The following is a 25769-nucleotide window of genomic DNA, read 5'->3' on the forward strand; positions in this document are numbered from 1 at the left end:
TTGTATGGTAATTAACATAACGAAAAAATTTTTAAAAACCCTAAAAAAAAAAGAAGAAGTGCTAGGATTCCTTTAGGGGCGCCTGAGTGGCTCAGTTGGTTAAGCATCCAACTCTTGGCTTCAGCTCAGGTCATGATCTCAGGGTCATGAGATCGAGCCCCACATCGGGCCCCCACTCAGTGGAGAGTTGGCTTGAGATTCTCTCGCTTCCTCTCCTTCTGCCTCTCCCACGTGCTGTCTCTGTCTCTCTCTAAAATAAATAATTTTTTTTAAGAAAATGCTAGGATTCCTTGAGCATTCTGAGCTCAGTGTTTCCTACCATCCAGTCCTGTACTTGCTCTGAAGTATCCTAAGCCTCATAAAATTATCACCTCTCTCTTCCTCGGTCGACAAACATTTTTAGCTTCAACTATAATTGTAGTGATGTGGTGGCCTAATAAGGGAGGGCATAAGAATAAATCTAGACCCTCAAGATTGACACTAGTAAGAAAGCCACCTTGCTTGGAAGGCTAACTGAAATGTCTTGGCTCCAAAACTTTGTTTCTGCAGCTTCACCTTTTCTTTGAAAGTAATTGCTGCCAATATTGGAGGGGTGAGGTGCAAAATGTCATTCCTTAACACTCTAACCCAAGCTTGGAAAATCAACCCCTCTTTTACTGCCCGACAGTACAGCTGAGATAGCTGAGATCATAACAGTTTTTTAAAAATATATATATATATACTTAACAATTACAACTTTTCTGACACCATGCCAGCCCTTTATAAGTAATATTTCTTATTTAATCCATTCAGTGTAACTACAGTGAGCTACCTACTATTACTTCCCTGTTTTACAGATGAGGAACAGAGAGGTAGAATGTAAGTAATGTATCTGTTGGTTACACAGCTAGCGAATGACAGAGCCAGGATTCCCACCCAAGTAGTCTGACTTCACTGTTTGTCCTTTCAACGCTGTACTACTATATTAGTTCTTAAGACAATTTACTAAAGTCTGTAAGGATTCAAAAACAAATCCATTGTGTGATTTGTAACTAGATATTCTGGTTATGGCCCTGTTCTATCTACATAGTAACCTAGGAAAAAAGATGTTTCCTGTTAAGTTCTGCCCTAGCACCAGATCATGGTTGTGTTGGTACCTATTACCCAAACATAATATACAGTGCCTGGAAGTCTACCTTCCTCAAAGACCAGACTCAAGCAGCTACAGCAAACAGTAGAGCCCCTAACCCATCTACCTAAAGCCTAGCTTCCTTGTTTCCTGGCTGACAGCTAACTCAGATGAATGAGGCTGACAGTGACTTCCTTGTTCATGCCTAAGAACAGCGGCCTCAAAAGGCATAACTTCAGTCTTGTGAGTTTAACAGCAAAAATATAGCAGAATATAATGCAGTTGCAGCATCCCTAAAGAAAGGTGCATGCATGTAATACACATACGGAGATTGGTTTTGCCTGTTCATACTTGATTAATTTTTGTTAGTAAAATCTTAATGACCACCATTTCCAAAATCAGTCTTTCCTGTAGTGTTAACCATTTCTGTAAATCATTTAGAAAATAAGAGTAGCTACCAATTTTTAATTTGCTTATTATTTATATTTTATATAAAACTTTGGAAATATAAAATTCTGTAAAGCTTTTTGTTAAGTTTGTAAAAAATAGTCCTAAAATGTATGTCTTTTTTAAGGTGTTAATCAAATTTTTCATGATACCTTATGAATAAAATATGGTCCAGATGCTAGCATTGTTTGGTAGAGTTTGAAACTACATGAACCTTTTCTGAAGATTGTTAATTCTATTTCATTGATTCTATTTCATTGTGAAAGTAGATTTCTAGCTGGATTCTATAGTCTACAAGCCCATATCCCATATTATTACTAATTTTCATATAGAAGAAATGACTACATGAAGCTGTGAGGGGGAAATAATAATTAGAGATTAAAATATAAACATTCAAAAATACAGTAACTTAATGAGCATTGGGTCAAAACAAGTAGAAAACTTGGCTCCATTTAATGAGCACCTCCCAAGTTCCAGTCACTATAGATATTCTTCAGGTGGTATTTGTAAATCTAGGGAGGATTGTACCTCCATGGTCCTTTTAATCTCTCAGATTCTGGGTTAGGACAAACATTTTTCTGGGTTAGCAGTTACTTGGGTAATGACTAATTTTCTTTTCTAGCAAAAACTGAAGTAATTTTTGAAGTCAATTTAAATGAAGTCCCAGTGTTTCCTTTTTTAAATTAAAGAGTTCTAATGCAACTTAAATAGGTTCTTGGTCATTATATTCTAAATCACTAATTCATTAAAACCTACAATTTTAAATCTGCTCAAGCCCCCTTATTCTTCAAGAAAAGAGATTGAGCCTCAAAGAAGTTAAGTTGCACATCCAAAGTAATGTTTCACGGTAATGACCTAGTCAGGACCAGAATCCAGGTCTCTTGACTCTTATTTTACTATAGCATGTCTCCACTCTCATGCTATAAGTTCTCTTTTTCTTGTGCTGTCTTCCCAATTCTTTTATATTTACAAGTTGAAAAAGAAATTCTCAGAGGTCCATTTGGAGCCTGCAATGTGAATAAAAAGGTATGTATCAAATTAATTAAGTAGAATTTTAAGTTAGAAAATTATTCTAATTCATTGTAAAATTCAGATTAGTACTGATATTTCTACTTTATATTCTATACTCAATCCTCAATCCCAAATGTGTGGCTGTTACCTCTATAGAAGTTCATCTTTATATTTAATCCACAATATGGCTATTGAAGAATAGAAGATCATCTTGAAAGAGATGATGAGTTCAAGTGTGTAGTAATACCATTTTTACAGGTAAAATTACTCTTAATTTGTGAAGAACTAAATTTCACAGTCAGGTACTTGACAACCGTTATACAAGTCTGAGGTTTTCTAATGAATTCTTTTTCTTTTTTCAGGATGAATAACATCTGAATGTATTCATCAGTATGGCATAATGTGTATTGGATTTTAATTTTATTTCAGAATGTATTTTCTATCAAATTTCATAATAAAATCTCAGCAAGGTCTGTTTGTCTTTTATATCACAGTACTTCCTGTGGATGCATTTCTTTTTCCATAGAACCGTCTTTTTCTTACATTGGAAGAATGTAAAAAGATCTTTCCAGAAATAACTTATTGTTTGATTCCTAATATAAAGTAAATTAATCCAAATTAAATTACTGAAATAATTTCTTTGTCAAGTATTGTTCACGAAGATGGCACTGAAGGCAAAGAAGGAAGCTGCTGACGCTCCCAAAGCTGAAGCCAAAGCAAAGACTTTGAAGGCCAAGAAAGCAGTGCTGGAAGGTGTTCACAGTCACAAAAAAGAAGAAGATCTGCACATCACGGCATTCCGATGGCCCAAGACACTGCATTCTCCAAAGGCAGCCCAAATATCTCAAAAGAGCACCCCCAGGAGAAACAAGCATGACCACTATGCAAGTCCCCCTAACTACTGAGTCAGCCATGAAGAAAATAGACAATAACACAACTTGTGTTCATTGTGGATGCCAGGGCCAACAAGCACCAGATCAAACAGGCTGTGAAGAAGGTCTTTGACGTTGTGGCCAAGGTGAACACCCTGATTAGGCCCAGTGGAGAGAAGAAGGCATATGTTCAACTGGCTCCTGACTGTGATGTTTTGGATGTTGCCAACAAAGTTGGGATCACCTAAGCTGAGTCCAGCTGGCTAAATCTAAATATACATTTTTTTAACCAAAAAAAAAAAAAAGGTGGCATGTTCTACCATTACGTGCTGTATTAGTTTGCAAGTAGCTGCCGTAACAAAATACCAAAGATTGGGTGACTGAAACAACAGAAATTTATTTCCTCTAGAATAGCTCTGGAGGCTAGAAGTCCAGGATCAAGGTGTTAAAAGGTTTGGTTTCTTCTTGGCTTGCAGATGGCTGCCTTTTCATTGACTCTCATATAATCTTCCTTCTCTGCAGGTGCAGCTGTGGTGTTTGTGTGTTTAAATTTCCTCTTCCCGTCAGATGAGATGAGGTGTACCACTAATGGCCTCATTTCAGCTTAATCACCTCTTTTTAAAAGCCCTGTTTCCAAATACCTCAAATTCTGAGGAATTGAAGGTTAATGCTTCAACATACAAATTTTGGAGGAACAATTCCGCATATAACACTTAGGGTTTTGTAACATCTTTTATTCTGTAGAAAATGCTGCAGAGTTTATTATGATATCCTAGACATTAAGTTTTATGAATTTATGGGAAGCAAATAGAAATGGGAAAAATATTGAAGACTAAAGCTATAAGAGTTCAAGAATTAGAAGAACGTGCTATAGCTGAATCTTTAAGAGAAACTTTAAAGATTCCCCTTCATTTCAGGTAATGGATATGTGTTCCATATTTCAAAAGTGATCTATTTGATGAATAGGCCTGTGTTTAATTTGCCCTTTTTTTCTTTATTTGTGAGAAAATTCAGCTTCTTTCTGTAGAAGTAAAATTCCATTGACAGTTTGTGTTCATTTATTTATTCATTCATCACCATGCTCATTGACCACACATTGTTATACACATACACAGATGCAGTATTTTGCAAGATAAATATTATCTCCAAACTCATGGAATTTATATTCTAACATGGGAGATAAACATTGATAGGTATTGATATTATTAGTTCTAATTGGCTATTAAAATATTGTGTGATAAGTGGCAAGAAGTTCTACTTCGTCTCACTTGCCCTTGGATTCTTTGCCATATCTTATAAGCTGATTTTTAGTCTTGTTACTATTCTGACTTTTAAAATTTAATATGCATACATTTCAACATTTTGCTTGAAAAGAGTGGCATTGGCTCTCTGCAGGTGGTGGAAAAACTGATATTGTCACCTCCTTTTAATTATTGAACCTCATAAACAAAGATTTGGTTTTTTGGCATCTTCATACTGCCATAATAATATGTCCTTTTACCTGTTATTCTTGGTATACTGTTTCTGATAAAAGTCACATTCCAAAAAGCAGAAATTATACTTCTGTTTTCCTTTCTTTTAAGAAACCTTCCCTTAGAAAAATAAGATGTGGAACACAGTAGATGGAAAAATTAAAGCAAAATTATAAAACAGCTACCTAATTTCAAAGAAGCAATATGAATCTCCATAATTGAGAAACTTTACAAAGATTTGTACAGTGGCGAAGAACTGAAAAGTATCAGCCATGACAAAACTGTCATCTGTGGTACAGAGGTCCAAGCAGTGCTCTTGAGATTTGTTTCTCTCCTTGCTGTTGAAACTACCATTGCAGACATGATTTGTGATCGTGCATCACTTCATTTATTCGTACCAAGCAAATGAAGCTCTTTACTGCTTACTCAGCCAGTCAGCTTGATATCTTCATTCCAGTTTATAAGAAGGGAGTAGAGACTCAGGTTTACAGCCTGCCAAGACATATCTCTGATACCAGTTTTCTTCAGATTGAAGAAACTGTTGTCATTTCCGTCGTTTCTGCTGTGGACAAAGGCATAAGAAAAGAGAGCTAGTTTATAATCTCTAGTGACAAAAGATTTCAAAACTAGGAAGATATTGAGTACAGGGAGCAAGAGTTGAAGAAGAGAAAAACAGACAAGGGTCTTCCAAGAATGCATTCAAATCTTATGTCTTCAGTTTGAAAGCCTCACTGGGAGTTGAGTAGCTTCAAAGCATGAGCAGAAGTTTCTTTATACATGCAATGAAATCAGCTGACAAGGTAACTGGGTTGGCAAGTGCTTCTGAGACTCCTAAGAAGTAAAAATATGATCACCAAAAATTGCTGGATAAAGTCTACAACTACTTCATCCACAGAATTATACTAGGGTACAGAGTATATGCTAGGAGGACTGATCTGCCTCGTGTGGACCTGCCATCAAGGAGGTTGACTAAACAGACCTGAAAACAAGTATATTCCCTAGAAGTCACAAAATTAAAAGATAAAAATATATGGCCTAAATTTCAACTTTAGATCTTAGGTTTGGGGCTTAGCCTCCCACAGAAAACAGCTGTGAAACTAGTCAAAATATATCGGCTCTTTCTAGGCATTGAGCAACAGGCAAGTCTAGGGCTGCCATCCTTGAGAGAAAGGAAGAATACAAGGTGAGCCGCATGACCTCCTCGGGTTTCTGCGGTGGAACAGTTTCCTGTTGCAGGGCAGGGTGGGTGGAACTCAGGAGGAGCTGCAGTCTCATCAAGCTAAGGAGGCAGAGAGTGGCATTCTGGGCTGCTAAAGTGACTAGAATTTGTGAGATACTGTACTTGAGAGGAAGGAACTTCACAGAGGAGATTTCCTAGAGTTCTGGGGCTGGGGGGGCGGGGCTTAAATCAGGTTCAACTCCAGGCTAAAGCTATACCTGAGCTGGGCAAGACTCTCTAAGGCCTAGCAGCACCCACCTGCTATGAGTCTGAGAGCTGGCAAGGATACCAGCAGTCATGCAGGGCCCGGAATTGTTGCCATTAGACGTTGCTGAACACCTTGGTCATTCTGGATATCCCAGAAAGGCCACTCCATAAGAGTAAGGATCACTTCTTAGCATAAATGCCGTATCCTAGAACTAAATTCAAACTGAAATAGACCTACCCTAACAAAGAATAAAACCTGATAAAACCAAGGATCCACCAGTAATTTAACAGCAAGACAGAGCAAAGCTCAACACCTACTAAGATGCATGATATAATACAAACTCCATTCAACACATTATCCACTCTGCCTAGTATCCAATCAAAAGTTCCTAGGCGTGTGAAATAAAGATTCAAAATCAAAAGTAGAGAAAATGTGACCCATAATTAAAAATTTAAAAAAATTAGTAGAAACAGACTTAAAGATGACCTAGATGCTGTAATTAGCTAAGGATTTTTAAAGCAGCTGCTATAATATGTTTTAGTACTGAAAAGAAAAAAAAATGGTCACAATGAGTGAACAGATAGAGAATTAGAGAATAGCAGCAGCAGCAAAGAGAAAATAGCAACTTTATAATGAATAAAATGAAAATTCTAGTACTGAAAGTTCAATATCTGATACAATAAAATTACCCAGATAAGTCTCTATCACGGGATAGAAACTACAGAAGAAAGGGCTATGGAACTTGACAGCAGATAAATACAAATACAGTGTGGAATGCCGAGGATCTAAATCCCTCCCCACCCCCTCCTTTTGCTCTTCCCCTTGCCATAAGTGTTCATAAAAAATAGACAAGTTACATTCAAAAGTAGGCAATAATCAGTCTGGCTTTAGATTTCTTAGTTACACACAATGCTATAAGAAAATGGGACAACTTGAGTTTTGAGGGGATATAGTTGTAAGCTGGGGCTTGTACATGTTACCAAATTTCTCTGATCCCTGTTTGTCTTTGTTTTCAGCTAAACAAAAGTTTGTAAAATACTATGTTCATATGCCTTTCTTTTAAACTTAAAAAAAAAAAGCTACTTCTTAAAGACATACTTTAGAAGACCTTGGGGTTTGGGGAAAGTTGTACTAGAAATGATTGTCCCCTATGGAATGCTCTCCTAAGGAAATAATCAAAATATATGAAAATATTTTTGTACATTTTTATTGCCTTATTTATTGGAAAACTTATTGTTCAGTAAGTGTTCGTATAAATAAATATGCAGCCATTAACATATACTAACAACTGAGGAAAGAAAATGTTTCTTTTAGTAGTGGAAAAAAGTAGGATACAGATTTGTATATTACATAAAATGGATATTAAAAAGCAGGAAATATGCAAACATCTTGCCTCTTGATTATGGGCATTCATGGTGGCTATATTTTCTGTTTCTCTATTTTCCAAATTTTCTGTAAAGAACACACAAGTCAAAAAAGCTTAAAGATAAAATGCATATGTATGAGAGGACAGTTAGAAGATGTTAATCTATTAATGCCTGTGAATCTATTGATTAAGACTGTGTTTTTCATATAAAAATTCTAATTTTATACATTGAAGAAAAAAATGTAAGCTTTAAAATATTTGGGAAGAAGATAAAGAACATTGTCCCAAGTGAAGGATGCCTTACACAGAAGTTTATACCATGTAATTTCATGCATATGAAGTTCTAGAATAGGCAAAATTGATTGATGGTGAAAAAAAAAATCAGAAATGGATATTTCTAGAGATGAGGACAGGATTGGGAAGAATATGCATGACCTTTCTTGGATGTTGATGAATTTCTATATCATGTTAAGGGTTTGAGTTACATAGGAGTGTACATTGTCAAAACTCAATAGGTATTTAAGATTTGTTCATTTGTATGTAAATTTTACATCAAAAGAAAAAATACTGTCAACAAACGAGTGGGGAACATACAGTTTTGTGAAAATGTACGAAGTCTGAGTTACTCCTTGCTGGCTTTATCTTTTACCCTGGAACATGGGTGTTCCAGGGTAAAAAAGTTACAAGTTCAGTGTACTCTAATTGGCACCTTGTGCATGCATCTGTTAGTACTTGGTACATTGCAGTGGAGTTATTTCATTCCTCCAAGGGGCTGTGAACTCTTGGAGGGCAGGAAATCCCTGCCTTCTGGCACGTGGCTGGCATGTGCCCAATAAATATTTAATAGGTTAGTAAGTATCCCTCTGCCTTTGTCTCCACCTCTACATGTAACAAAAATATTTTTCTATTCATTAAAATTATTAGTTCTGTATCTTTTTTATAATATTAATTGGTAAGTGGAATTAACACAAAATAACAAAGGTTATGCCCAATAAATATTTAATAGGTTAGTAAGTATCCCTCTGCCTTTGTCTCCACCTCTACATGTAACAAAAATATTTTTCTATTCATTAAAATTATTAGTTCTGTATCTTTTTTATAATATTAATTGGTAAGTGGAATTAACACAAAATAACAAAGGTTAATCTTTTAACATTGTCATTTCAAGTTCTTTGTTCAAGGAAATTGCTCAAAATTATATCAAGGTGTTATAGCAGTGTGGCTTAAATATTTTGAACACTGTGATTGAGTTTGTGGTCAGGTTGTGGGTCTCCAGTTGCAAAGTGTTCAGGAAAAAATATTAGACCCCATAATTAAATCATTTTGTGACATTTATAGTGAAGTCAGAAAATCTGCCTAGTCATTTTTGTGTGTGATTTTAACCTCAATAAAATGTCAAAATTAGACCAACTGAAGAATTATTTGAAAGTTGGTTATATTCCGTTTTTTTAACATGATAAATTAAGTAGTGCTAGACCAAAAAAAAAAAAATTGTATTTTATGGGAAAGATTAACTTAAATTTATTGAATATTTGAGAATTCATATAAAAGAATTTCTAGTAGAAAATCATGAAGGAGATTGAAAGCATACATTTAAGAAATTCAAAAGGAAATTTCATGCTAGTGAAATTTTTTGGCAGAAATATGTATATGGTTACTGAGTGAAAGCTTCAACAGATACATTTCTAATTAACAAAATATTTACTTAATGTAGTCTGAAATTAATGAGGAATAAATTTGATCTAGCTTGTAAATTATTCACGTTATTTCTCCTTTGTTATGTTTAGCTGTATGTTGAATTTAGTTTTTGAAACAAACAAGGTTGAACTTACAGTGGTGCATACCATTCTATACTTAATGTCCTAAGGTTTTTTTTTTCCCATTTTCTTGTTTTAGTTACTTGGAATATTATCATAGAATTAGAATAAAGGAACGCTGGGGCGCCTGGGTGGCTCAGTTGGTTAAGCGACTGCCTTCGGCTCAGGTCATGATCCTGGAGTCCTGGGATCGAGTCCCACATCGGGCTCCCTGCTCAGCAGGGAGTCTGCTTCTCCCTCTGACCCTCCCCCCTCTCATGCTCTATCTCAGTCTCTCTCTCAAATAAATAAATAAAATCTTTAAAAAAATAAAAAATTTAAAAATTTTTAAAAAAAGAATAAAGGAATGCTGGGTTGTTTACAAGTGTATTAATAGCTCATTTGTATAGCATTTTGCAGCTTATTTAGAAATCATTTCATTTATTATTAATAACTATTATCAAATCCATATTGTGTGTCAGGTATTATGCTCAGTGCTTTGCTTACATCATCTTTTATAATCTTCACAGCTAGGAAATTGGCATTATTATCTATCCTCATTTAACAAATGAGGAAATTTCAGGTTTAGAGAGGCAAAGTGATTGGCCTAAGGTCACACATCTGGTAGATGCTTGAAGTGGATTCCCCCTAAGGTTTGATCTGATGCCAAATCCAGTCCTAACCACTATACTTTACCCTTCCACATTTTACGAACCTAGATATTGAAGCTTGTTCAGGGAATGTTTGTTATGAACTAACTGCATATGCATACTGGGTTTGCTCAATTAGTTTTGGTTCCTATCCTGAAGTTTCTTTTAGTCTAGGGACCTAGCTGCTCAAAGTGTGGTTCATAGACCAGCAGCACTGGCATCTTCTGGGAGCTTGTTGGAAGTGTAAGATCTCAGGCCCTAGTCCAGTAGTATAGAATCAGAATCTGATTTAACAGGATCACCAGGTGATTGGTGTGTACTTTCAAGTTTTTGATAAGCACTGGTCTGAAAGAATAACTGGATCAAAGCAGAGTAGTCTAGAGAGGCATCCATACCATCTGATTAATGTCTTTAGACTCTACCAGACTGATTTTTATACTTCAGGTAACATATAATATTGTATAGATACTATTTATCAGTCTGTGTACATTGTACCCATGGTATTTGGTGAAAACCTCTTTGAATTCTCTTGAAAGTGTTTAATATTGCATTTTTAGAAGATGGTTTTGGGGGTATAATATCTTCTAATTTTAGGGAATTGTATATTAAGTATGATGGCAACCATTTATATGAAATCAACTAACCAAGATTTCATCGGCTAGTTTTGTTTTGTAGTACATTTTATCTTTTAACTGATACTGATTATGTCTGGGTGAAAATGGGATAGGACTGATTGTATATTTGACTCATTCTTGATTTTTAGAGGATGATGATTAGATTGATGAAGCTTAGAAATAAAAACTTGAATCCCCCACCCCTTCCCAGTTTGCCTAATGCCTCTTTCCTAATACTGGATTTGTCATTTTTTTAGATGTGGAAGTTATATACTATGACTGGATTTCTCTTTGTTTACATGGCGCCCTTATGGACTAGCAGGGTCTGTGCTTTAAATATCTCTTAACAGCCCAAAATTTAACCCAATATATGCATTCATGTATTAACAAACAAGTGCTTGTTCAAAATTGTGCATAGGAAGCACTATTCTGTTACGCATGCATTGCCACTAACGTGATATAGTTAAACAACTCCTGACTCTAAATCACTTCCTAGATTAAGGCAGTAACTGACTTTGAGGATGGAAAGTGAATTCCCAGTAAGTTTATACAGAGGCTTTCTTATTCTGGTGCAAAATAGAAATTGACATATAGTTTACATTTTTGTAAATACCATAATTTTAGATTGGCATGACTTTGTTTTGTTTGTTTTGCACTGACATGTAAATAGAGGTGTTAACTTGTATCAAGAATAGGTGAATTCTCATAGTTGTATGATGTAATCAAATACTTAAATTTAATCTTAGGTAGAAGTTGTCCTATATTCTAGAGATTAACTTAAAAATTAATGAACACAGTAGCTATGAAGATGAGGAACTGGAAAGATTTTATTATATCAACTATCCAAACTCCGTCTTCTGCCTCTATTGTCCTTACCTGCAACACCTTCCTTCTGAGAAATGACTCTACTTCTCTTAGAAAAGCCTAACCCTTTCCTGTGAGCCTAAGAAATAATTAACAGTTAGAATTAAAAAGCTTTCTTGAAGTAACAGCTTCAAGCACACAAAGATATTACATCAAGTAAGTACAAACTTTTAAAAAGTTGAAAACAAGATTTACTTTCAACCTATAATATTATTAATCATATTTTAATTATCTTAGCATCTAGATTTAGTAATAAAAGCATTTACTTCTATCTGGAGGAGAGTTAGTATTAACAAATAAGAATCAAATATTCTTCAGAACTTTAAAAATGCATTTTATTTTTCAGCAAAGATGTCAAGGAAGTTAAGCTTGCCTACTGACCTAAAGCCTGACTTAGGTAAGTAAAATAAATAAATGAATGGGGTGCCTGGGTGGCTCAGTCGTTGGGCGTCTGCCTTCAGCTCAGGTCATGATCCCGGGGTCCTGGGATCGAGCCCCTCATCGGGCTCCTGCTTGGCGGGAGGCCTGCTTCTCCCTCTCCCACTCCCCCTGCTTATGTTCCCTCTCTTGCTGTGTCTCTCTCTGTCAAATAAATAAAATCTTTAAAATGAATGAATGAATGAATGAATAAAATCCATAATAGTTAAACTCCCTTCAAAGGGAAGACAAGGAAATCAGAAGATTTAAAATTACCATAGACTGGATTTTTATCAGAAATCAAGTTTAAAATGACTAAGATGTTTAAGGATTAACAGCTTCTAGAATGTCATCTATAAATTATAAAAGATTATAAATTCAAGCAAACCAAAATAATATATTTTCTCAGCTCTCATACTTTATATCTAAACAAGATTTGGTATAAGACTAAAATTTGTACAATTTCAGATTAATTTCTGTTAAAAGTTGTTATATCCCATGTAACCATCTGAAAACTTGCTTGAACTTTATAAACTTATAAGAATTTAACTTTTTCACAGTAAATTAGTTTTCTGTATTACAATGAATTCCTCATATCAAGAATCATTATTTTTGATGATAATAAGTTGGGAATATTTCTTTTTCTATAGCACTTTCTATGCAACTAATCCCCTAGGAAAGCAGAATGAACATATTCACACATTCCTTTTGCTTTAGATTCAGTTCAAAAACAGCTCCCTGATATCACAGAATAGAGACAAATAACATTTCAGTAAAGATAAAAAGCTTGCAGCGTTTCTTTTTAAACTCACTTTTTTTTAATTTCAGAAATTTTGATGGTCTTTAATGAAATAAAAAGTAGGCTGACTGAAGATGGTTTCACCCATCTTTGTCTTAGAAATATCTAGATTTCCTCCTTTACATTTGCTCACCCCTGTCATCTCACTGTTTATTCTCTCGATTCCTTAACTGCCTTTTTATGCATAATGCAAATTTAGGTATTGTCCATTTCACCATACTAATTTTAGCATTTCCAAATCATAGTCTTATCTCAGTTATGCCGATAGAAGGTATATAATTATCAGTGAGTAGGCATAATGTCTTCCACTGTCAGCAGTACAAGTTTCCATTCTTGAACATAGGAAAAACAATTTCATAGAATCCTGTAGTAGGACTGGTGTTAAGGGAACAAGAATTAATCCTAGAATATCAGATAACATATGTTTTGAGAAGGGAATAGCTCCCTTTACTATATAAATGGAAGATGTAATTTGACATTAAGTGTATCTGAGGGGCAGTTTTCATCAGACTCTCAAAGAGGCCCGTGATTTTAATAACACTAAATACTGCTAGTTAAAATGGTTTTGTACCTTATAGTATCTTAAAAATCTGAGAAAACACATGGAGAAAAGTACTTTTAAAATTAGTAAAAATACTGTATATTAATTATTTTTAAAAAGAATATCACACTTACATTAAGTAATTTAATCAGTGGGTATATCCCATACTTGTATAGATCATCTTTATTCAATTCATGTTTTAGCTTACATGCCCATGTATTTCAGTGCCCTAAGCCAATTACAACTGATTGATACATACCTTGGAACAGTCTCTGTGCTGCTTAAGTAATTTCCCTTCAAGTCATTGTACTGCTAAACTATTTTCTGGTAGAGATTCTTAGCTGGCAATTGTTTTACATTGGCTGGGGAGTCAATGGGGAAAAACAATTCTACTGATAGCTCAAACTACCAGATATTCCTAAAGCAGCTGAGGCTCTTGGACTACCCTGCAGCTCTGGAAGCTTCTGTGACTAGAATTCACTTTGGCTTATGAGGAAATCGTGTAACGCTGCACTTTGTAGCTTCACCATCCTAGATTCCATGGCCCAGCCTCAGGAGCCATGGGTGATATTGTTAGGCTTCTGATGTTACTTTTCAAGTGGCAACAACCAGAGGAATAAAAATCAGACTTTTATACTTTAATGTGAATTAGTTTTTTGTCCTAAAGTTTACCCTGACCAAATTCAACTCTTGGCATGATGTTTTGACTGGGGGAATAAAATATTGTTTCATAAGGCTCTCTATGTGGGAAGGAAAGGGTAATATGTAGAGGTAGAATGTTCTAGGCATCCAGAGAGTAACATGAAAGCAATGATGTGACAAGCTTGTAACACCTACAGCTGGATAGAGGCATTAATGACAAATTTTATCTGAGTTAACAGCTTCCAGAAACCTCACATGTTCAAATATATTTTTGTATTTAAAGACTGAACTTTAATTCTCAATAATAACCAAGCCCTCCCCTTTATTTTGGTGGTTTGACTAATCCCATGTCTACCTGGAGTTGCTGGAGAAAGTTTTAGACTTGGACATGACACAAGTCCTGACTCTTCCACTAATTATCTTTGTCATCCTGGGCGAGTTATTGTTATTGAATCTAAGTGTCTATTTTATTATTCATTAAATTGTGATGATAATACTTTTCACTTGTTATGTGGATTCAATAGAATAATAAATAGAAAGTGTTATGAAAATGTGTCTTACATGGTAGGCCTTGCTTAGTGGTAGCCATTTTCATTTCTGCTCTTCTTACTAGAATTAAAATTGAAATTTCTAGTCCATTTGTTTAGCTTGCCCAATTTCTAAAATTTAAACCACAAAGATCCACAACATCTGACTTAACAATAGTCAGTACAAGTTGTAATTCATGAACTGCTAAAAATTCTAACTTGTTTTCAAACAGTTCTAGGCAAATTATCTTTGGAAACTACATTTAAAATTTCTATTATTTGGGGTCCCTGGCTCGCTCAGTCAGTAGAGCATGAGACTCTTGATCTTGGGGTTGTAAGTTTGGACCTCATGTTGGGTGTAAAGATTACTTAAAATCTTAAAAAAAATAAAGAAAATTTCTATTATTTCTAGAAATCTTTTTATAACTTTGAAAACTTTAGAGTTAGCATTTGGAATCAGTTTATATATTTAATATTACACACTCATCCAGTAATGAGCTGTTGCTTATGGAAAGTTGTTTCATTTACAGGAAATAGTTCTTTTTTGCCATGTCAAAATCTTTAAGAGGAATTACAGGCAAAAGAGAGACATTTTTAGGCACTATAGTTAGAAATTACCCATGTTATTGCCATAACTAGTAGCTTTATTATTTTCAGAGGCTAGCTATAATCAAAATTCTGTTGTATATAATTATCATTTGGGGAAATATTTGTCAATCTATTAATTTAAATTTTTTAAAGATTTATTTATTTAGGGAGAGAGCATGCGGGTGCAATCAGGAGGGGCAGAGAGGGAGGGAGACAAGCAGACTCCTCCCTGAGCATGGAGCCAGACATGGGGCTCTATCCCAGGACCCTGAGATCATGACCTAAGCCAAAATCAGGTCTGATGCTTAACTGACTGAGCCACCCAGGCATCCCTGAATTTAAATTTTATTACAAAAGCTTTTAGGTAGTATAGTTAGGATTCAGTTATACCTTTCCTATTTAATAAAATGCAATTTAGAAGACTTGACTGTGTTTTTTTATTTTTTATGACACGAAGTCATTTCTTTCATGATAGCATTGAAAGCATGTGATTTGAGGACCTATTTATTAGATGTGAACAGTAGAAACACCTGAGAATTTTAATATATCCCACAGTTGTGGCAGCAAGACATCGGTTTAGATACTTTCAACTATAGATCTGTCTTCAGCAAGTATTTATTGGATACTTTTATAAGCCAGGCACTATGCTCAAAATGACACAGCTCTTGTATTCAAGAAACTTAGAGTCACTTTAGAGTGAGTCCTAAGACAAGTCTGGAAGAACTACAGAACAAATGTACTATTAGTGCCATGGGAGAGAAAAAGCTATCAAGATTCAAAAAAAGAAAAACCATATATGGTTTTAGGAATCAAGATAAAACTTCATGAAAATGATGGTACCTGAGATGACAAATAAGCACAATCTTGACAGAGAAAAGGATGAGGCACAGGAACCAATCAGAAAGAAAATCACAAGCAGAGAACAATGATTTACTCAGTTTTTTCCCACAAGGTCCTGAAAAGTAGGGTAGCATCGAAGATAGGGCCAGAAAGGAGAGTTGAAATATTTTGTGGAGAGTCTTAAAAACCTGAGTAAGATACTAAACATCAAATGAAGAGGAACTACTGAAGATTTTTTAAATAGAGGTGGTAGAATTATGACTGTACCTTATAAAATTCAGTTAAGTTGTGCTAGAACAGTGACAGAATGAAGGTGGGAAGACCACTTGTGAATTATCAGCAGTCTCCATGAATGATGAAGGCCTGAATGAAGGGTAATGGAAGTTGATTGGTAATGGAAAGAGGGAAACAACACTGGAGTAAAATAACATTGGACGTGGCATTCCATCAGATATGTATAGGTAAAGTGTAAGGGAAGAACCAAAACTGAAACTCATTTTAAGTGTTGTTCCCTAGAACAGGGTTGTCATGAAAATAAACAGATTTAGAACTTTGGAATTTAGAAAATAAAACAAATTTAGAACTTTGGAGAAATAATGTATTTTGATTTTGTATAGTGAGACATAATAGGAAAAAATTCCCGTAAATTTGGAAATGCAGTTACAAAAGAAAAGAGGCCAAGGCTCAAGGCAAACTTGCAATTGGCCACAGTGAAGAAGGCAGCTAAAGACAAGAGAAGGTTTATTAGTATAATTTTGAAGTATCCCTGTCATTACAGAAAGAGTCAAGTAAAGGGAATACACCTGGTATGAAATTAAGTATGAGCCAGATACCAGTTATATGTTTTGATGAAAATGCCTTGGATGAATGTTGATTACAGTTAAAATGGTTTTCAAGAAAAAGGAAGGCTAAATTTTTATGGATTAAAAGCTTTCATATGGACAGATTTGAAAAAAAAATCTTCAGATTTGAAGGTAGAATCAGTACTTCTAAATGGATTTTTTTAATGTAAATAATTGAAAGTGCAACAACAACTTATGATGTAGTATATGCTGGCTAACCGAACATAATAAAAAAAAAAGAAAGAAAAAATGCCCACAGTTTTCTAGTTCTACCCAACCATGGAATTGCATTACCAAAGGAAGTAACAGCATCATGAGAAAAGAAGTTGGTGAGGTCTAAGATTAGAAAAGCAACCAGGACACTAACAAAGAGCCACACCAAAAACCATATAGATCACACATCCAAAAATTCACTGGAGTTACACCCAACTCACTTCTGAGAAGTGTGGATTTATCTGTTTGTATTTTATATTTAAGCAAAGGAAAAAATTATTAACATAAAAGTAAATTGTTTTGGGGACATCTGGGTGGCTCAGTCAGTTAAGTGTCTGCCTTCGGCTCAGGTCATGATCTCTGGGTCCTGGGATCAAGTCCCACATCGGGCTCCCCGCTCGGCGGGAAGTCTGCTTCTCCCTCTACCTGCTCTGCCGGCCGCTCCCCCTGCTTGTGCTCTCTCTCTGTGACAAATAAATAAAAATCTTTAAAAAATTTTTTAAAAAAGTAAATTGTTTTTAATTAAAATATGCTATAGGTTTTGTCTTTTTGCAGATTAACTCTTTGGCCAAATTTTTATGATATTTTATAACAAGCAATCTCACAACATTTTAATTCATTTCAGATATAAAAGATAATTCCTTCAGCCGGTCGCGGAGTTCCAGCGTAACCAGCATTGATAAAGAATCTCGAGAAGCAATTTCTGCTCTTCATTTCTGTGAAACTTTTACTCGAAAGGCAGATTCATCTCCGTCCCCGTGTTTATGGGTTGGTACTACATTGGGAACAGTGCTTGTCATTGCACTGAATCTTCCCCCAGGAGGAGAGCAAAGACTTCTTCAGCCAGTAATTGTCTCTCCAAGTGGTATGTATGCTTTCATGCTGTACTTATGTTGAAGATCTAACTTGCTATATTTAGTAGAAGCCTTCGCTTTTCATTTTTGAATTGATCTATGAATTCTAAAATGTAAACTAAATGGAGATGTAGTCTTATGTTTTTAATGAAGGAATACATGAATAAGATTCCAGAATATCATTTATTTATACAGCCATTCAGGTTTTGCATTTTTTTTTTAACTCTAGGATCATATCTAAAATGATTACTACATTTGAAAATGAAAAAAAAAAACTGTTCTTCAATGCATTCTAAGGTACCTTAAAATGCTATGTTCTATAAGCAAAAGGATGGTACCATATTTAGGAGAAAAAGCAAAAAGTATTTTTTTTAAACATCATGTAGTTGGCTATTTTTAATATCTAAATGTGAAGTCTTAAAATACGTTATCTTTCTCCTTTGAAGTATTAGGAAAAGGTGATTTAATAGCAGATCTTAAGAAAAAATTTATGACCTTCATATATTGAAAATGAGATTCAGTTTCATCAAATGTATGTGGAGTCTGATAGATCTGGAAATAACTGAGAAATCTGGTTTTCATTACTAATTTATGCTGATTTAGGTAGGAAAAAAACATGATTGTGCTCATTAGTGTATCCCTTGTTTATACAGTGGACTTTAACATTACTTGGAATTTAAAATTAAAATGTAATTATGATTTTAATGGTTTGTGAACTATCTTTACATCAAAGAAACAGTTTGATTTATTCATTCAGCTCAATAAATATTTGAGTATGTTCTGTATGCCTAGTTGTTAGAAAAGGTTACATAATGATAATATTCTTACTAAGCCCCTTTCTTCATAGTAAGAATGTGTATAAGGAAAAAAAAAAAGCGTGGAAAGATAAGCCACATAAAGAATGTTCTGGTAGCCATATTAAAAAGGTAAAAAAACAAAAAGAAAAACAAGGTGAAATTAATTTTAATAACATTTTATTTAGCCTAGCATATCCAAAATGCTGTCATTTCAGCATGTAACCAGTGTTTTTAAATTATTAAGATATTTGACTTTTAATTTTTTTTTTTTTGGTACTGAGTCTTCGGATCCGGCATGTATTTTACTCTCAGAATATGCCACAAGTTGGACAGGCCATATTTCAGGGGCTCTGTAGCCACATGTGGCTAGTGGCTGCTATATTGGACAGTGCAGCTCCTAGACACCATCCACTTGCTCTCACACTTGTTGGTAGTACACTTGGCAGATAGGAGATAAGACATAGTTCCAGGCATCCCAATATTTATCAGTTTGGGGCATGTATTTCTGATTTCTTTTTGCGGACTCAGATACATGCTTGAAGGTTGAATCCCTTCAGTAAGCTGGTGTTCAATTTCAGTTTAATATACATTCTGCATGTTGTTGAATGTCTACTCTGTGTCAGAGTTGGAATAAACATATTTGCTGTGGGGGTTAAAATACTTGTTATCTACTAAACTTATGTATTTTAGGTACTATATTGAGGTTAAAAGGGGCGATCCTGAGAATGGCATTCCTGGATACCACAGGCTGCTTAGTGCCACCTGCATATGAATCCTGGAGAGAACACAATGTTCCCGAAGAAAAAGATGAAAAGGAGAAATTAAAGAAACGACGGCCTGTCTCCGTATCCCCTTCCTCTTCTCAGGAAATTAGTGAAAACCAGTATGCAGTGATATGTTCTGAAAAGCAAGCAAAAGTCATCTCACTGCCAACTCAGAACTGTGCTTACAAGCAAAACATTACAGAGACCTCATTTGTGCTTCGTGGAGATATCGTAGCATTGAGTAACAGTATCTGCCTTGCCTGTTTCTGCGCCAATGGACATATTATGACTTTTAGGTAAGAGTTACACATTTTTAAAAAACACAAAGATGGCACTTACACCCTTAAAACATAACACTACAGAATTATATTCCACTTAAATGAAATGCTTTTGTTTACAGTCTTACACACTGAGAATTTATTTTCATTCAGTTAATAGTGAACAAGTTTATGAAGAATACAAGTCAGTTTTATCTACCTCTCAAGTATACTAAATCATAAGGTTTATAAGGTACTGCCATTTTTGCCTTCTATAATACTTTGTTCAAGACTAAAACCTACCTTGTTTGTTTATTTTTTTTAATTCCAGTTAGTTAACATACAGTGTTGTATTACTTTCAGGTGTGCACGATAGTAATTCAACACTTTCATACATCACCTGGTGCTCATCATGACGGTGCACTCCTTAATCCCCATCACCTATTTAACCCACCCCGCCCATCGCCCTCCCCTCTGGTAACCATCACTTTGTTCTCTATAATTAAGAGTTTGTTTCTTGATTTGTGTCTCTCTCTCATTTTTTCCCTTTGGTTGTTTGTCTTGTTTCTTAAATTCCACTTATGAGTGAAATCATGGTATTTGTCTTTCTCGGACTTATTTTACTAAGCGTTATACTCTCTAGCTCCATCCATGTCATTGCAAATGGCAAGACTTCATTCTTTTTTATGGATGAATAATATTCATTGTGTGTATACACACACACACATATATACACATGTTTATATACACATGTTTATATACATAGATACATACAATATATATGGAAGAAGATGTAGGTCTTCTTTTTTTTTTTAAAGATTTTATTTATTTATTTGAGACAGAGAGAATGAGAGAGAGAGAGCACATGAGAGGGGGGAGGGTCAGAGGGAGAAGCAGGCTCCCTGCCAAGCAGGGAGCCCGATGCGGGACTCGATCCAGGGACTCCAGGATCATGACCTGAGCTGAAAGCAGTCGCTTAACCAACTGAGCCACCCAGGCGCCCAATGTAGGTCTTCTTTGTCCATTTATCAGTGAGTGGACACTTGGGCTGCTTCCGTATCTTGGCTATTGTAAATAATGCTGCTATAAATAAGTATCGGGGTGCATGTATTCTTTGAATTAGTGTTCTTGTATTCTTTGGGTAAATACCCAATAGTGTGATTGCTGGATCATAAGGTGGTTCTATTTTTAACTTTTTGAGACTCCTCCATACTGTTTTCCAAAACCTACCTTGTTTCTTATTAATGACTTTTTAATATTTTTCTCAAGTTTGCCAAGTTTAAGGCCTCTACTGGATGTCTATTACTTGCCCCTCACCAACATGCGGATAGCCAGAACATTCTGCTTCACCAACAATGGACAAGCATTATATCTTGTTTCACCTACAGAAATCCAGAGACTCACTTATAGTCAAGAGACCTGTGAAAATCTTCAGGTAAATAACAAAAATATTACTATAATTTCTTCAAAAGTGAAATATTCTCTAAGATCCCTTACTTTTGTTCATCTCTTACACTCTCAGGAGTATACAATGAGCCTATATGGGAAAATCCAAAGCCTGACTTTCAGAGCATATGCTTTGAGACTTGTGATAAAGTAACTTCATCAGACTTTTGTTATAAGAGGGACTTATCTCCCTGATCCATATTTTTTCTACTCAGTGATGGCACAGAAATATGAAATATTACATACATTTTATACCCACTCTCCAAGTATAATAAATATCAATTTACACACAAAGAAATCATTTTTAAGGAAGTTTGTTAATGTGGAAATAGTTATATCTGCACATTGTGTCATCCCCTCTCATATACTATGTATTGACAAGGATGTATATACATATAAGAAAAAATAAGGTTTTCTCATTTTACTCTGAATATTTTTTGTTGATCTGTTTGCAAGAGACTACATTCTTTAAATACAAAACTGTTTCTTTCTTAATATTCAAGTGCCTCATGTGCTTGCATACAGTTGACCCTTGAACAAGATGTGTTTGAACTGCACAAGTGTACTTATACTCAGATTTTTTTCAACAAATACAGTACAGTACTGTAACTGTATTTTTCTTCCTCATGGTTTTCTTAACATTTTCTTTCCTCTAGCTTACCTTAATGTAAGAATACAGTATGTAATAAATATAACATATAAAATATGTGCTAATCCATTCTTTATGTTATCAGTAAGGCTTCTGGTCAGCAGTACACTGTTAGTAAATTTTGGGGGGATTCAGAAGTTACACATGGATTTTTGACTGTGCACGGCGATTGGGCCCCTAACCTTCACACTGTTCGAGGATCAACTGTATATTAGAAATGATCAGTTTAGTTTCACCTTTTAAAATAAAAGTGCTCTTATATTGAGCTAAAATATTAAAAATTAAAATATTAAAGATTAAATATATAAATATTAATTGATACTTAGAGGAAACCATTATCGAAGGGAACTTTAAGGGAACGTTTTAATGAAAGTTTTTACAATTAGCCCTATTTTATTTGTAATGAATTTGTGGCTCATTTTGAGAAGATGAGCTTTAGAGTCAAGACTGAATTAAGTCCCATCCTTGCTAATAATTACACAATTATGTGATCTTAGACAAGTTACTTACTATCTCTGAGTTTCATCGTCTTTAAAAATAGAATTAAAAATAATATCCATGCCATAGGATATGGTGTGGATTAAAGAAGACAGCGCATGTGAAGTGTTTCGCATAGTGTTTGGTACAGAGTATGTGATCACTGTCAGATGTTAGTATTATTTCGGTAAGCTAGACTGTCCTGGAAATGTACTTCTAATGACATTATTACAAACTTTGAGAGTGAAACAGAATTACAGATCTGTTATTTTAGATATAAATTTACATTTACATTTGGGTGGAGATGTTTTTTCAAGGATTCCTAGGTTTCTGAATTAAACCTTTGCTTTTTATGGGGAAGATAAAATTTTTTTTTTTTTTTAAAGATTTTATTTATTTATTTGACAGAGAGATAGAGAGAACAAGTAGGCAGAGAGGCAGGCAGAGGGAGAGGGAGAAGCAGGCTCCCCGCCGAGCAGGGAGCCCGATGCGGGGCTCGATCCCAGGACCCTGGGATCACGACCTGAGCCGAAGGCAGCCGCTTAACCAACTGAGCCACCCAGGCGCCCCGATAAAATTTTTCTTTAGTGTTTCCTTTCACTAGTAAAATGTTACTGTATTAAGAAATAATACAGTCAATTGAATATATTCTTTATTTTCATCTGAAATATGGTCATAATTCAATTACTCAAAATTTTAAACTTCATCACTTTTTTAGAATCAAGTCTGTTCTTTGGTCAGTGTTTTATTTTAGTAAAAATCAATAGCAGCAGCAGTAAACTTTACCTATTTATTTTTAAAATGAAATGGTCATTTAGTAACTCAACTTATTTTAATGACTGTCTGCTATGTACCCTCATGATATAAATGGAAAGTAAACTCTAAGCAGTTTGTGATAGAATGTTATCTTTGAACGTTATTGACATTTTAAGCTTTGTGCATTGGCAGTATCGTAGCCAATGAGGTTTATCTGAGGCGCGATTATTGCTAATTGAACATTATTGACATTTTATTTACCTCTGTATTTTCAGTGCCTAAAAATAATGCTTTGGTAAAAATATGTTTTAAGTACAGTGAACTTTATAAACACTATTACTTGGTTTCCAGAGTGCCCTAATAATTGTACATTCATTTAACTTTAACCGAAAAAATAAAGAAGATGCCTACAAACATTAATGGAGTTTCCAGCCCAGATGGAATAATAGGGACCAGATTAACCCTCCTGCCTGAAGCAGCCCCCAAAAAGCAGACATAAACATGAAACGACAGTTTTCAAGATCCTGAACATTGAGCAGTGAAGGAAAGTAATCCCTGAGAGACAGGAAACAAAGGAAGTGCTCCAGCTTTAATACCTTGATAGAGTTTCCAGACCATGCATAGAGGGAAGGTCCTGAGGCAGAGTCTGACCAGCTTCCTGTGTTGAGGAGACAGAACCAAGAGTCTAGGAAGACCAAATAAGTTAGAGTTCTTAGAAGAGAGTATCAGAGAGAAAAGAGCTATACAGAGAGAGAACCCTGCATATCTGCAGAGGGTCTGCCAGGAGTATTCAGTAGAGTACTGTTGAGCACATGCATGTGGATACTCTCTGGCCTGGGGAAGAACCATCTGAAAGGAAGATTAGAGGGAATTGTGCCTGGTCCCAGGGCCAAGAACAGTGCCTGCTCCCAAAAGCCAAGCTAAAAATATTTATAATTCATGAGTGTGTTAGTTTCCTGAAGCTGCTGTAACAAATCACCACAAACTTGGTGACCAAAAACAACATAAATTTATTCTGTCATACTTCCGGAAGTCAGAAATCTGAAGTAAGTTTCACTGAGCCAACATCAAGGTGTTGGCAGGGTCATGCTTCCTCCAGGGGCTCTAGAGGAGACCTTGCCCCTTCTATCCTCTTGTACCTGCCAGCATTCCTGGACTTGTGGTTGCATTACTCCAATCTCTGCCCTCATGGTCACCTTGCCTCCTCCTCTTGTGCTATGTCAAATCTCCATCTTATAAAAACACTTGTAATTGGATTTAGGACCCATCTAGATAATCAGGATAATTTCCCGTGGCAAAATACTTAATCACATTTGCACAGACATCCCCTCCCTTTTTTTTTTTTTTTTAACAAGATGTAACATTTATAGGTTTCAGGAATTAGAACCTGATATTTTATTTTTTTTAAAGATTTTATTTATTTGAGAGTGCCGGGGCGGGGGGAGGGGAGAAAGGGAGAAGCAGACTCCCCGCTGAACAGGGAACCTGATGCAGGGCTCAGTTCCAGGACCCTGGGATCATGACTTGAGCTGAAAGCAGACTTTTAACCAACTGAGCCACCCACGTGCCCCTAGAACCTGATATTTTAGATGGCCATTATTCAGCCTACTTCAGTGGGTAATTGGGTAGAGTACTCTGGAGGGTCTGGGCTCATTCATTGGGGAATAATTTAGCCTTAAAATGAGCGCTGCTTCTGACCTGCCTAACAAATTATGAAAGTGAGACCCAGAAGGATCAAAATGTTTCCTATTATCCCAGAATGAAGCTCAAGACAACTTAGCAAGATGAGAAATACCCAGTACTCAACAAGGTAAAAATCAGAAGATCTGGCATCCAGTCAGATTGTCAGGAAAATATGACCCATAATGAGAAGAATAATTAATCTTTAAGAAACCAAACCAGAACTGACAGAAATATTATAATTAGTACAGAAGGACATCAAAACAGTTACTATAAATGTATTCCATACATTCAAAAAGTTAACTGGACACATGGAAGATACAGAAGACCAAAATCAAACTTCTAGAGATGAAAGCCTACAGTGCTTGAGATGAAAAATATACTGGATAGGATTAACCGACAGATTAGATGTTGCATAAAAAAAGATTAGGTCACTTGAAAGCATAGAAATAGAAAAAACAACTGAGTGTTTAAACTTGACAAATTCATAGCACAAAACCACCTGTATTAGAAGAGAAGTTCTTATCAAATCAGTGACCTCAGCTTCCACCATAAGAAACTGAAAAAGAAAAGTAAGCAGAAGAAAGAAAATAATAAATATCCAAGTAGAAAACCATGAACAGAAATAGAAAACAAGGAAACAATAGAAAAACATCAATAAAACTAAAAGTTTGATCTCTGAAACCAATAAAATTGATCTCAAGCCAGTCCGATTATGAAGAGAGAAGTTATAAATTACCAGAATCAAGAATGAGAGGAGTGGCATTACTACAGATTCGACAAATATTAAAATGGATAATAAGGAAATACTATGAACAACTTCATGCCAACAAACTCAAAAACTTAAGATGAAAATGGACAAATTCCTGGAGAGAAATTACCAAACCTCACTAAAGAAAAAATAGATAACCTGAAGAGTAGTACTGTATCTAATTGAGAAGAAAATTCTAAGCCAGATGACTTCACTAGTGAATTCTATCAACATTTTAGGAAGAAATAATACCAATTCTACACAAAACTCAAAAAATTGAAGTGGGGAAATCCTTTCCAATT

At 35.2% G+C, this 25769-nt stretch overlaps 1 protein-coding gene, 1 long non-coding RNA gene and 1 other non-coding gene across 8 annotated transcripts in view; all 3 read left to right on the plus strand.

Moving 5' to 3' along the window:
* The window catches only part of STXBP5 (syntaxin binding protein 5), a 177151-nt gene that overhangs the window by 132224 nt on the left and 19158 nt on the right, over positions 1-25769 (plus strand). For all 6 annotated transcript variants that reach the window (XM_031030702.2, XM_081829115.1, XM_006735799.3 and 3 more), the window contains 4 exons: positions 11974-12024; positions 17662-17901; positions 19378-19747; positions 20978-21143. In XM_031030702.2, the coding sequence (XP_030886562.1) occupies positions 11974-12024; positions 17662-17901; positions 19378-19747; positions 20978-21143 (827 nt within the window). The remainder of the gene's footprint in view (positions 1-11973; positions 12025-17661; positions 17902-19377; positions 19748-20977; positions 21144-25769) is intronic.
* On the plus strand, positions 7-8986 carry LOC145723130 (uncharacterized). Its single transcript, XR_014147986.1, has 2 exons — positions 7-2581; positions 2723-8986. It is a non-coding gene; the product is annotated as an uncharacterized LOC145723130 (long non-coding RNA).
* Positions 23211-23346, plus strand: LOC115941733 (U4 spliceosomal RNA). The gene has a single exon (XR_014148101.1). It is a non-coding gene; the product is annotated as a U4 spliceosomal RNA (small nuclear RNA).

Source organism: Leptonychotes weddellii, chromosome 8 (assembly GCF_054177405.1).
Source record: "Leptonychotes weddellii isolate Sample4059 chromosome 8, ASM5417740v2, whole genome shotgun sequence".
NCBI classification, from domain to species: domain Eukaryota; kingdom Metazoa; phylum Chordata; class Mammalia; order Carnivora; family Phocidae; genus Leptonychotes; species Leptonychotes weddellii.